The sequence below is a fragment of the Mercenaria mercenaria genome, chromosome 2 (genome assembly GCF_021730395.1).
Source record: "Mercenaria mercenaria strain notata chromosome 2, MADL_Memer_1, whole genome shotgun sequence".
Lineage (NCBI taxonomy): Eukaryota > Metazoa > Mollusca > Bivalvia > Venerida > Veneridae > Mercenaria > Mercenaria mercenaria.
Genome location: NC_069362.1, coordinates 17796751 through 17811652, shown reverse-complemented (window position 1 = coordinate 17811652; position 14902 = coordinate 17796751). Strand labels below are relative to the sequence as shown.

At 35.5% G+C, this 14902-nt stretch overlaps 1 protein-coding gene across 1 annotated transcript in view; it reads left to right on the top strand.

Moving 5' to 3' along the window:
* LOC123563398 (protein lin-54 homolog) overlaps positions 1-11823 on the top strand; it is a 43189-nt gene extending 31366 nt beyond the window's left edge. Inside the window, exons 9-12 of the mRNA XM_053531225.1 lie at positions 447-541; positions 1768-1964; positions 2582-2757; positions 7445-11823. Coding sequence (XP_053387200.1) covers positions 447-541; positions 1768-1964; positions 2582-2757; positions 7445-7470 — 494 coding nt within the window. The 3' untranslated portion in view covers positions 7471-11823. The remainder of the gene's footprint in view (positions 1-446; positions 542-1767; positions 1965-2581; positions 2758-7444) is intronic.
* Positions 11824-14902: the final 3079 nt, after the last annotated feature.

Here is a 14902-nt window from a genome sequence, read left to right as displayed (position 1 = left end):
TTTTTTATTATTGGCCTTTGGGAAAAATCGAGACCACTTTTCTGTGGTACAACATGGATGGTACCTCCAATTTTTAGGTGTATTTTGACATATCTGTACCTTGTAAGAATTTTTTTTTCTTTTTTGTTAGATTTCTTTCCTTTGTTGTTCCTGTCCTTTGGACTTATATATTTTTTCTGAGGACCTTCTTGTCCTAAAGTGCAATGATAACAGGTGAGCGATATAGGGCCATCATGGCCCTCTTGTTAAAAAATTAATTGTTTACTTCTATGTTTTATTGACTCAGATTTTATCTGAGCCATTTATAAATTCTAAGTGCAAAACAAATCCTGACATGCTGTAAACTGGCACAAATTGAAAGGCCAAATTGTAAAAAGTTAAAGCATGAATATTGTTCTAGTTATTTGACATCAGTTTGTTACATTTTAATATTCTATCTTTTGCAGGTAAAGGAAAAACTGGTGAAAAAGACAGAAGGCATAATAAAGGGTGTAACTGTAAAAGATCAGGTTGTCTTAAAAACTACTGTGAATGTTACGAGGTATGTGTATATGGTTTTGTAGGGTAACTGGTATATTAAATACTGGTGTCCTATCACATTTCCATTCCTTGTTAAGCCTGTATTTTGAGGACAAATTATGCATACACAGTACTTATATGAACAACAGTCAAACCATTCTAAAAAGGCTACTCTGGTAAATTGAGGAATGAGTCTGTAAACAGGTAGCCTTTCATCAGAAGTAAATTGTTCATAGGTAGATAGGAGACGGAGTTGTGGTGTTCATTCAGAGGTTGTCATTGTAAGAGGTTTGTCTAATAATTGTGTATTTAATTTTTGTCTTGCTCCACCCCTATTCCCAGAGTTATGGTCCCTTTTCCAGTCCGATCCATTCTCTGCTATATTACAACACCTTCAAAGATTTTCATGTTGAGAAGAACATATCCCATTTCTCTTGGTTGTGGACAGAAGCTCAAGTCACATTCAAACAGATCATTTATCTTATCATTTTTGATCTCTGTTTGAAGGTTAACTGAATAGTAGATGCATTACTGATACACAGGAGGTGCCTGCTTATGTACCTACATGCAGCCAGCAAGAATTGTTACTTGCATTCACAACTTTAGAAAATTATCAAAACAAAATCATTTATTGTCGAGCCCGTTGTGGTGAGCTCGATATAGTTGTCACTTTTGGCGGGTCGGTGTCCTTCCGATTTTGTCCACACCATAACTTTAACATGCATGGACCAATCTTGTATATATATGGCATGAATGTTTACCTCAATGGGAAGAAGTGTCATGCACAAAACCCATGTCCTATCTCAAAGGTCAAGGTCACAGTTGGAGGTCAAAGGTCAAATTGAAGTTTGTCCGGAGCATTTCTTCTTTATGCATGGTGGGATTTTGATGTAACTTGGCATGAATGTTCACCATTATAAGATGGAGTGTCATACGCAAGAACCAGGTCCCTAGGTCAAAGGTCAAGGTCACACTTAGAGGTCGAAGGTGTTGGCGGGCTCAACAATCTGCCCGTGGGCATGCAGAATGTATTTCTAGTTAATGTAAACATATCCAAAAAATACTTTTTTAATTTTAAAGTTGGAAGTCAAATTCTTTGCGATCAGTCATGTTTTTTTTTCTAAATAAAAAAAATTAAGGCACTACCTTTACATAATGTACAAATGGTTAAATTATAATTTGAATTACCACTGTGAACCTTAACATTGGTAAATTAATTGTAGCTAGATAGTTTTATGTTATTTACAGGCAAAGATTATGTGCAGTTCATCATGTAAATGTATTGGTTGTAAAAACTTTGAAGAGAGTCCAGAGCGTAAAACCTTGATGCATCTGGCAGACGCTGCTGAGGTACGGGTACAACAACAAACGGCTGCAAAAACCAAACTTTCTTCACAAATATCAGACCTTCCCTCTAGACCCATATCATCAGTTACTGGAGAAAGGTAAATTGTTGCAGAACTTGAAGATTAAAATTACTATGAAACCATCATTATTCATATATATTTCCTTTATATTTCATCATTCAATACGGATCTCCACAAACTTGTGTCTTCAGGAAACAGCTGTTTTGCTGAAACATGAAATTTTATGCCAGTAAATAATATCATGATACTGAAATGTATGGTACATTTAGTTAGTAAAAAAATCACCTATCCATTATGAAATCATTATTTTATTTCATAGTCACAAAAGTTCGTGGTTTTGGTCAAATGACTATTCCATGCGGAAAAGAATTCATGCATTTCAAATTAAGAACAAAATATATGTAAATTTTGCATCCTTGTTGGTATTAACCCTTATCATGTTGGACACGATTGATTCTGCCTTTGCGACCAGTGTAGCTCATGATCAGCCTGCACATCTGTCGCCTTTTGGTCAGTATCTTTTTGGTATACACCCCTTTTAACAGATAATAGTACTGTCCAAACTGAAAGATGGACACGTTCATATAGAAATATTATGTGTTTTTCCTGTGGTATCTGCTTCTATGGTAACTTTGAAATGACTGCAAAAGAAATTAAGATGCATCTTCGTAGACAAAGTCATTTCATTTTTTCAGGCTTCCGTTCTCGTTTGTAACCTCGGAGGTGGTTGAAGCAACATGTGCATGTTTATTAGCACAGGCAGAGGAGGCAGACAGACAAAAAATGCCTCCTGTTGTCCAGGAAAGAATGGTGATAGAAGAGTTTGGTAGATGTTTAATGCAAATTATAGAATCTGCAAACAGAACAAAAGGTAAGTTTTTACTATTTTATTATATTGGCTACCTTTGAAGAAAGGGATGTATATTTTCTTTATTCGTGTCATGTCAGTCAGTTGTTCTGTGTATTTGTAGACCAGTGTTTTTCTGATCAGTAGCATGGGGAACAATTTAGCCAACAAATGTCAAAGTTCATTGAATGATTACTTATGGTTTCAGGTTTAGGTCACTGGGTCTAACATCAAGGTTGATGTGACATGAAGACTGTCGATAACTAGAATTTTGAACATACTGAGATTGTCAGAGATCAGTGTAAGACACTTTTTGTCTTTTTGGTCACAAGCAAAAGTTCAAGGTCACTGCAAGACTGAAAATAGTTATTTATCAATAACAGGAGAGTACAAGGGCTTGTGGATGATAAACGTCATTCATTGGATGATATGACCTCTTTTGTTTTGGAAGAAAAAGGTCAAGTTTTAAAGTGACTTACAGGCTGAAAATAATTTTAATCAGTAACAGGAGAGTACTTTGGCTTTTGGATGGTAAACAACATTTTGTGATCTGACCCTTTTTGTTTTGGGAGCAAAAGATCAATGTTGCAGTGACTTACAGACTGAAAACAGTTTTTGATCAATAGCTGGAGGACCTGGAAGGCACACAGTGTTTGAAATGTACATCTTGTCTGTCCATCCATCCGTCTGTCCGTCCATCACACTTTTTTCGTGCACTCAACTTCTCTTACAGTTTTCATCCAATTTGAATGAAACTTTGTATACATCATCAACATGAATTGGACATGGACATATTATCGGGACTTCCATGTTGATTATAATATTATATTGAGTTAAGCCCCTTATTTTTTGGACTTTGAAAATTACAACTAGATATGAACCTTTACTCTACTCCTCTGGGGTCTAGCTAGGTCAAATTTTTAGGGAGAAGTCACTTCTCCCTCAAGCTGATTTAGTGAGAAGTGGGGAGACTTTAACTCTGCTCCTACAGTTTCTGTCCAATTCAAATGAAATTTAATATACAACATCAGAATGAAGGGAAAATATTTTTTGGACTTCCATGACTGAATATTTTGTCTTGAATTATGCCCTAGCTTTTGACTTTACAATATTACAACTACATTTGTCTCTTGTGTACTCAGCTTCTTCAGTTTCATCAAATTCAAATTAAACTTCATATATGTCATCAACATCATGCGGACATACAAATGTTCTTTGGAGGTTTTTGTCTGATTATATTTTTCTAGAGTCGGCACATTTTGGCTTTATATATCATTCTGCCAAACATTATCAGGGTTCATACGCGTCAGGGAAAAGTCAGGGAAAAAAATTTTTTTTCAAGGTCAGGGAATTGTCAGGGAATTTTACAAAATGTCAGGGAAATTTTGAAATTTGGAAAATGTCAGGGAATTTTCTGATCTGGTTAGGCAACAATTTGTAAAGGTTAAGGCAGTTTCTTCAAATATTTCCTTTTTCATGAAAGCTATCACACTTACAACAATTAAAGCATAATTTTAAATTATATGCATATATCTATATTCTACATATTTTTCAAATTCCATATAGAAGAAACTAATTCAATCTAACCACGTGTGTTATAGCTAGTTGTTTAACCTGTACAACTCTGTTAACATTTTGTGAACATTTAGTGGTTTTTATGCTGTTGTGCTGGATATGGGGCTGATCAGCTTGCTTGTATATAATAGTATGCAATACTGTCACTTAATTATGCAGGGCTTATTTTATGTGCGATATATAAAATTAAACATAATATTATCTACAATACCTTAAAGACATGCTTTTGCTACCAAGGTGTTTTGCATGGTATATATCCTATAGATGTTACTCTTTTTAATTGGTAATCAGAATGACAATTCCATTTTAATGTAATTTAGTAAAGCTATGTTCAGAAAAACAGTTCAATTTGGCTAATATGTTCAGGTTTCCAAAAGTAATTGCTTTATTGTCTATTGGTCATAACATAAAAACATTTGTTTGTTTGAAACAGTGTATTTGATTACTTTTTAATGCATGATAATTCATGTCATTTTGCTTGCCAGTGTGTTTTGTATAATCACCAGCTCCATATCCAGTTGATTTGGAATAAACAAACAAAATATTAAACAATTTAAATGTTTGTCAAAAAAGGAGGTAAGGGTTGGCTGTAGGGGTGGTGGAGGCCAACATTCTATTTTTCATTTAAAATTGAACCACTAAATGTGCACATTTTAAGATAACAAAAGTCATACTAGGTGACTTGGTTTGTATCATACCGAACCAAAAAGTCAGGGAAAAATGCTTTCATGTCAGGGAAAAGTCAGGGAAATGTCAGGGAATTTTGTCTGAAAGAATGTGTATGAACCATGATTATTGGGGTGGGGGAGGGGTGCATGTGTCATACCATGTTCATATGAGCCGTTCCATGGGAAAACCAACATAGTGGGTATGCGACCAGCATGGATCCAGACCAGCCTGCGCATCCGCGCAGTTTGGTCAGGATCCATGCTGTTCGCTAATAGTTTCTCCAATTCCAATAGGCTTTAAAAGCGAACAGCATGGAGCCTGACCAGACTGCGCGGATGCGCAGGCTGGTCTGGATCCATGCTGGTCGCATACCCACTATGTTGGTTTTCTCATGGCACGGCTCAATTATCATTCTTGTTTTCTTCCATTAAACATGAGAAGTTTTTGGCCGAGACTTCTGTCCAACAAGCTATCTGTAAATACACTGATGGTAAATCAGTTTGAGGCCAGGATAGAGATAAATATTTCTTGCCCGAAATATTTAAGTTAAAACCAAAATCACCATTTGTTTAAGATAAATCTACTGTGGATGTGGTATGACTGTATACAGTTTTATTAATCCCCTGCCACGAGTGGTGGGGGCCGGGGGTTATAGGAATGGTCTCCTTCCGCCTGTCCGTAACATTTTGTGTCTGCTCTGTATCTCCTAAACCCCTTGAAGGATTTTCAAGAAACTTGGGTCAAATGATCACCTCATCAAGACCATGTGCAGAACTCACGAGTCAGCCATGTTGACTCAGGGTCAAGGTCACAACTCTAGGTCAAATGTTTGAGCCTTCCATTTTGTGTCCCCTCTATATTCCTAAACCCCGTGAAGGATTTTCTTGAAACTTAAGTCAGATGATCACCTCATCAGGATGATGTACAGAACTCATGAGTCAGCCATGTCGGCTCAAGGTCAAGGTCACAACTCCAGGTCAGATGTTTGAGCCTTCCATTTTGTGTCTGCTCTGTATCTCCTAAACCTCTTGAAGGATTTTCTTGAAACTTGGGTCAAATGATTAACTCATCAAGACAATATGCAGAACTCATGATTCAGCCATGTCTGCTCAAGGTCAAGGTCACAACTTAAGGTCAATGGTTTGAGCCTTACATTTTGTGTCCGCTCTGTATTTCCTAAACCCCATGAAGGATTTTCATGATACTTGGATCAAATGATCACCTCATCAGAACAATGTGCAGAACTCATGAGTCAGCCGTGCCGACTCAAGATCAAGGTCACAACTCAAGGTCAAAGGTTTGAGCCTTCCATTTTTTGTCCGCTCTGTATCTCCTAAACGCCTTTAAGGATTTTCATGATACTTTGGTCAAATGATCACCTCATCAAGACGATGTGCAGAACTCATGACACAGCCATGTCAAGTCAAGGTCAAGGTCACATATCAAGGACAAAAATTTGAGCCTTCAATTTTGTGTCCGCTCTGTATCTCCTAAACACCTTTAAGGATTTTCATGATACTTGGGTCAAATGATCACCTCATCAAGAAGATGTGCAAAACTCATGAGTCAGCCATGTCGACTCAAGGTCGAGGTCACATATCAAGGTCAAAAATTTGAGCCTTAAATTTTGTGTCCGCTCTGTATCTCCTAAACGCCTTTAAGGATTTTCATGGAACTTGGGTCAAATGATCACTTCATCAAGGTGATGTGCAGAACTCATGAGTCAGCCATGTCTGCTCAAGGTCAAGGTCACAACTCCAGGTCAAAGGTTTGAACTCTGTATCTCCTAAACCCCTTGAAGGATTTTCATGATACTTGGGTCAAATGATCACCTCATCAAGACGATATGCAGAACTCATGAGTCAGCCGTGTTGGCTCAAGGTCAAGGTCACAACTCCAGGTCAAAAGTTTGAACTCTGTATCTCCTAAACCCCTTGAAGGATTTTCATGATACTTGGGTCAAATGATCACCTCATCAAGACGATGTGCAGAACTCATGAGTCAGCCGTGTTGGCTCAAGGTCAAGGTCACAATTAGAGGTCATCCATTTTGTGTCCGCTACTAAACCCCTTTAAGAATTTTCAAATTCATTGATGCCGACATACATTTACTATAAAATATAATTAACAATGTCAATGCTTCCGCCCAATACCATCAACCCTTTCACTATCCATAACAGTGGTGGGGGATATAGCTGTCTTTCAGACTGCCTTGTTAATAGTGTGACCATCACTATTTTCATGCAAAAAATGTATCAACACTGTTCAGAATTGTAACAAAATGCCCTGCATGTAATTATTGATAGGGCCTAAAAATTGTGCAATGGTTTAATCCATTGTCAGTTATTAAATCCTCAAGCCTTGTAAGACTTGTTTGAATATTAAGCATATAATTTCCGTAGTCGACATATCTTTGAAAGCAATGGCTGTGTCTGTTTTTAGAAATATGTTGTTGTTTTAAATTTCAGCGCCAGATCCTGATGACACTGGGTGATATTAGAACATTATCAGTTAGTGCATTGTAGATCTCTCTAGGCAGCTCTCCAAGGATATGACACAACCCCTCATTTTAGGAAGCTATGAAAGAAGTGATGCAGCTTTTCATCTACACAGTCACATCAGCAAGGAAATATGTGCCTGCTTAGCTGCAAGTACACATGCTTGGCATCTGGAAGATAATACAGTCCTGCATCTATACATACACATTCACAAGGAGATATTACAACCTCTCATTGCCTCAACTACCATACTGCCATCTGTGAGACCGTACCGACTCATCCGTGAATAAACACCATTGTCTTGTCCATACACACAGCAGCTAGAACATATTTTAGCCTTATCTGTATATATGCTGAATTAATTTCTTAGAATTGATCACAAATGACTATCGGTTCATCAAGAAGTCTCAGTAGAAATCAATATTTGTAGGGATATATGTTGATTTTGTCTTGTCCATCTGTCATAAAAGTTTGTCTAAAAGCAACAACTTATACCATGAAATGTCTTTATGATATAGCTGGATATTACATATCAACTTGTGTTTCTGTTTAAATGAAGCAGTATGGGGAGACCTTTGTTTTTAAAGCAATCTCTAGTTTAATTTTGTGATGTGATAAACAACAACCACTTTCATGGTGCTAAAAACTGGAATTTGTAGCTATTTTGCTCTTGTAGAAATAACACTTCTTAATATTTACGACTGTTTTGAACTTTCAAGTTGCTCTGTTTGCAAAACCTTTGCAAATATCCTTCTACAGTAAAGGTTAGTGTATTTAGATTTGTAGAAATTTTGAACTTTAAATCAAAAAGGTACTAGCTTACTGTGGGAAATGGTAGGTTTAGGTTTAACTGCAGGATTAGTTTTCAGAATTTGTTAAGATGTTAAATTTTGGTATTACTCCAGCGCCAGATAATTTACTGTTATTGAAACATGGTTTTTACTAAATGATGGATTTCATAAAGTACAAGGTCATATAGACAGTAAAATCAGTTACAGTATTGTAACTTTCTCCCAGCAGGCTTCTTCTAAAAGTGAAATTTTTCACATATAAAGGCTGATAAAAATATATGTTGACAAGGATTAAGGTCCCAAGGTTAATAAACTTGATTTTTGGAACCTGTCTCAAATCTCAGGCAGCTGATTGGTAGTTTCTGAATGCAATCTTACAATTGACCATTGCTAAGGTAGTATTTTCAGACTGGTCTACAAACTCAATTTCCCTACCTTGGAGTCAGAATTTTGAGCACCCAGCATAATACCATTACAGTGATAGCTCTAGTTAATGTTCTGTGTGTAGATGATACCAGGTGTATTCAGAACATTCTATTTATATCTATGATCTTTTTTTTTTTTACCTGCATTTGAGGTCTAGCTTGAAGTATGTTATTTAATTTCATAGATATTTACCAGAATCAGACGTGTGGAGGTAAAAGGGTAATCTGCTAAAAAAGTTTTACATTTTAAAAGAGCTGTTTACATGATATAAGAAGAATATAGCTGTAAGTCATTGAACAGATGTTTTGTTTTTGCTTTCTAAAAAGTGCTTATAGTAAATATAATTCTCTTGTTAATTTTTTTTTTTTTTTCAAAGTACAGAGTGAATTTGTTTTGTTATTTATATATAATTGTTGTTATGTCACTGTTGTTTGAAACCACTGTTTCACATTTACAGTGCTTGGAGAGTGGTACAGTGGTTGCAAATCACAGGTACGTTAGGTAAAAGCTTGTTAAACCACACATTTGCTCAGTATTGTAGATCAGTTATATGTGATTGTACATGCAAGTCCTTCCTCCTTTCCTTTCTTTAAATCCTCTATTCATTCTCTCATAATTGTGTTTCTTTTCTTTGGTTAAGGGCAAAATGGGAAGAAAGAAAAAGTGTTTACCTTGTACAGAACATCTTGAAATGAGAAAGTGGTCTAATTGTTTCGGTTCCCGCTGCACAACCTGAAGGTTTTAGGCTTCCCACTGGTTACATGGAGGCACCATATAATGAAACTAGCATTGTTTTTCCAGACAGCAGGCTTTCAAGGGATTCAGATTTTTTTACACTCGAATATTTATGAACTTTAAACATACGCAATAGAAGTATATCGGTGTTTAGGAAGTTGGATAGTAACCAGGTAGATACAGTAAATCACCACTTGTTCTAGCATCTGTAGCTTCAGCTCCTTGGCTCACTATAGCTATTAATTTGGATTCTGGCTGGTTTTCAGATTATACCCTTGGAAAGGACATATTGTGTTGTGACGCCGGTGTCCGTCTGTCCATCCGTCTGTTAGCACTTTTGTGTCCGCTCTGTAACTCTTGAACCCCTTCAATGATTTCGAAGAAACTTAACATTGATGTTCACCACATCAAGATGATACGCAGAGCGCAATTTTTGGATGGCTCGCTTCAAGGTCAAGGTCACACTTAGTGGTCAAAGGTCATATGACTTTGTTTCGTGTCTTCTCTGTAATAGCTCTTGAACTGCTTGAAGGATTTTATAGAAACTTGGCACAAATGTTCACCACATTGAGACGACGTGCAGAGCACATGTTTCGGATGCCTCCCTACAAGGTCAAGGTCACACTTAGGTGTCAAAGGTCATACTTCTGGCATATATTGCTCCGCATATCGGTGCTCTTATATATTCAAAGTTTGAATCACTTGAAACCCTGGATTACTTGACTGTTTTTGCTCATTCCTTCCCAACCTTGAGCGTTTGTTGTTTAGTTGTAAAATGAATGTTTTAAATTGTTATACTGGCAACATCATACCGTGTTATTACAATACAGTATAATCAGATTAAGGTAATATATAGTCTCTATTTAAACAGATATAACATCGCTATTTTGAATTAGTTATATGATTGTTAATGCTGCGAAAACTTAAAAAAGGGTGAATGTTCAGCAGACAATATAATGAAATCCCTCTGTGCTCTGAAGTACTGTTGAGTTGGGATCTAAGAGCCCCACTTTTACTTGCATTTTGTGCAAGATATTTGTCAGGCAGTTGTTAAAACATAGTTTGCAAATAAGACAGAGTTACTAGCTATAGAAATAGTTATTGATCTCAACATATCACATACAATTAAAGCATTTTGTTGTTTATTGTTCCTTAAAAAACTGTATTAGGGCCTTATTGTTTTTTTTTTCCCTTGTCCAATTTTGAAAACTTTTGTTCTTCAATAATTTTAAGTTTTGTATGTCTGGCTTGGTGCATTGTATCCTCAGATGTGCAGTTTGTGCCTGTTATTGTTAACCATTCACAAGTTATTGTTTCACGTTGTAGATGAAACGGCTAGTTCACATTTTCATGTATCTGAAAGTGCAGGTTTTCACATTTTCACATACATTTTGTGAAAGATCATTTTCTCATCAAAAGGCAGCGTTTCACATGCGAATTGTAAAAATGCAAACTTTCATGTTTTACGTTAGTATGTGGAATGCATAAAGTTCATATCTGTGTATTAGATGGTAAGTTTCACATGTGTCTGTGCAAGCTTCACAATTTCACAGGTTTTCAGATTTTTATGCATGTTTTTATCCATGTTGTTATGAATGAATGATAATGTGCAATAAATACAGAATGTAGTTTGTGTAATTAAATGTAGATAGGCCAGACATTGTTACTTGATGTACTGGAGTCAGTATTTACCTCTTGCTTACGATGTAAATGTTTCTTCCAAGATTTTTCGGTACAGTAAATGCAGGGTTTGTGAATGTGTTATGCCTGCATTATGAACATAACACCAAAGTTGATTTAAATTTGAGAAGTTATTTGAAAAGCTGCTTCATGTTGTATAAATTTACATTTTAATTGGCGAATTTTGTAGGCACGAAATAGTGATTTAGGGCGAAAACAGCGTCTGCCTGAGAACATATTAAGTTTGTGAATTGCAACATGTTAAATAAGATAATTGCCGCTTGCAAATTTATTTCATTGGTTTTTGAGAATGGCATAATCATGGAATTTTGTAAAATTAATATACCATGAATATTAATGATTTTACAGTAATTTATGGATTTTGTAATCAAATATGTGTGAATTAATTATTGCAGCTGATTAAATGTAATTTCAATTGTGTAACTGTTGTTACATAACTATAATTACAAATATTTAAATGTACTATATGCATGATTGTGGTTGAGCATGTGTTAATTTATGCTGATATGCCAAATAAAACTCATAATTAACTGGACATGTGACAGAATGTAAGTTTGGAGGTAAAGACTAGCTCACTGTGCATCACTGATTTCATTTTCTCTGAGATTTTATCTTACATCATGTGCAACTTTCCTTTATAAATGTGTACAGTAATTAAATAAATAATAAAATTAAAATATGGTATAGAAATAAAAATATTTGTTGTGCTTTAAGACTGACTTGGAAGAAAGGTGTATTTATATCCATCTTACAAAAATTATTAAAAGAAGTCTTGCTTAAGTGAAGCAGTAAAAGTTTTGCCCCAGATACATGTCACGGGTGATGCTCTTAGCCATATGATAGCCAGGATGTGAAATGTAATAAGGGTGTGTGTTTTTTTTCTAACAAAAAAAAAAACCTCTGAAAGTCTTTGGAGAGGATTCCAAAATCAAAAGGACATAAGCCCAGGGGTTGTCGAGAAATTGATTGGAAAACAATTTTCAATGTCTGTGACCTTGACCCAGGGTTACTGACCCCAAAAAATTGGTCATCTTGTCAACAGACAAGAGATCTGTAAAGTTTAAAAAGGTAAAGGTAATTCATCCTTTATTAATCTGAAATTGTTTTCTGTCTTGAAGTTAATATGACCTTGATCTACTGGCCTATGAAGTAAAAGGGGTCATGTAGGGCCACATGTAATCATCGGCAGTAGGTTGCAGGCTTCTTGAGCTGAAACCTTTTTAGCTCACCTGAGCCAAAGGCTCATGGTGAGCATTTGTGACCGCTCAGTGTCCGTCGTCAGTCGTCCGTCCGTCAACATTTTCTTTAAAAATCTTCTTAAAAACCACTGGGCAGAATGACACCAAACTTCACAGGAATGATCCTTGGGTGGCCCCCTGTCAAAATTGTTCAAAGAATTGAATTCCATGTAAGGTGGTTGCCATGGCAACCAAAGGGAAAAACTTTAAAAATCTTCTTGTCCAAAACCACAAGGCATAGAGCCTTGATATTTGACATCATCTAATGGTCCTCTGAAGATTATTCAAATTGTGCCCCTGGGGTGAAAAGAGGCTCCGCCCCGGGGAACACAAGTTTTACATAGACTTATATAGAAAAAAACTTCTTGTCTAAAACCACAGGACCTAGGCCTTTGATACTTGGCATGTAGCATTGCCTTTTGGTCCTCTACAAAAATTATTCAAATTATAACCCTGGGGTGAAAAGAGGCCCTGCCCCGGGGTTCTCAAGTTTTACATAGACTTACATAGGAAAAAACTTTAAAAATCTTCTTGCCGGAAACTGCAAGGCTTAGGCTTTTGATATTTGGTATGTTGCTTTGCCTTGTGGTCCTCTACCAAAATTGTTCAAATTATGCCCCTGGGGTGAAAAGAGGCCCTACTTGTATAGGGAAAAAAATCTTGTCTGAAAGTTCAAGGCTTAGGCCTTTGATATTTAGAATGATGCATTGCCTAGTAGATCTCTAACAAGATTGTTCAAATTATGCCCCTGGGGTGAAAAGAGTCCTCGGCCCTGGGATCACTTGTTATATGAGTTATATAGGAATAAATACTTCAAAAATTATCAGATCATATTTCCTAGACTCTTACATTATAGTACGGGGGCCAATGAGGTCTACCATGCACTCCCCCCTAGACTTTTTTCCATAGGTACCAAATTGTTCAGCAGGACCAACTCTTTCAAAATCAGAAATGTTCCCATGAAAAAACTCTTTTGAACTATATATGATTTCACTGTTTCCATGGCAACCATTCATTTTTGAAAAGGACGACCATATAGATGATAATCAGTCATATCTTGGTCAGTTTTAGTAATAGAACAATAAAAATAGTGTCTAAATGGAGCTAAGACATTGACCTTTAAAAATCAGCATTTTTATGTTAATCAACTAATTTGCATATTCATGAATATTAATGAGAATGTTAAAAAATAACAAAATTTTGTAAAAAAAATAACATTTTCTAAGTTTCAAATCAATTTAAATGTACTAATCAGCTTTGTTTTGGTCTCAAAGTCTCTCAGTGTTTTGTAATATATTATTTTGTTACTTTTATGGCAAATTTGTTTACTCAAAACTGGATGTGCCCAGCTAATTTGCATAAAATGAACCAGTGTCACAAACAACGAACAAAATTCTGAAACCACTTAAACTGAATAAAATGATATAATTAATTGTTATCAATGAAAAACCAATTTTTATGTGGTCTATAATGCTTGTAGACATAGAATTAACACTTTATGAAAGGAAGAATAAAAATGTAACATACATTACACATGTTATGTTACCATTTCAACCTTGTTGTATTGCATCAGTTGTTCAGAAAATATTCCATAAACATGATTAATATTACTTATTTTGTACTTTAATAATACAATATACTTCTTTACTTGTCAGACAGTGTGGTATGTTTTCCGTAACACACTTTAAAATACGTTACCACTACCATTGCTTTTTAAAAAGATATTTAAAAAGAAGTTGAAGCCCAAATTGTCGCATATTGATTCCTTTAAACTGTTAGCTGTTAGTTTTAAGAAGGTTTTCTTCTGTTATTTCAGAAATAGCCTAAAATATTTATTGCACCATCCATGTAACTCTAATTTTAATTGGAATTTCAATAAAACATGCAATGATATCCATCTGTGCATCCATAATATTATGGTCATACAGCTGATATTTTCAGTCTTCCTGTTAATGGAAGTCAAGCTTAATAAAAAGTACTTTTTGAATTTTAGAAAAAGTAGCATTAAAAGAATATAAAACCAATCCTAGCTTTATAGGATGAATCATAGGGTCCTGAGTCAGATATCTGGATGAGGCCTTTGCTCTCCGTGACGATTAAATAAAGACATCGTGTCTAAAGTCAGCTTAGTAGAAGTAGACTTACACCCACCTGTACAATATGGAGAACTAAGCACTTGCCTGCAGAGAACTGAGTAGTTCCAGTACAGAATCCATGGACACTTGTTAGGTTAACTGCTCAACATTACATGACTGAATTTCTTTTGCAAAGCGGTGCTAAACCAAAACTAACAAACAAAAGAAAATATGCTGGTATTTAAAGCAAAAACTTTAGATTTAAAACTAAAACCAGCTGGACAAAACTATTTTAGCGATACCAAATCAAGATATAAGAAATATATAAAACTTTATACATATGAAATAAAGAAGATTATTGTAGTCATTTTGAAACATTTACAAGAATGACAGAATGTACAAAATATTTTTTTGGTATTCTAATTGTACAGACAAGGACTAAATCTGTTGGAATATTCCTTG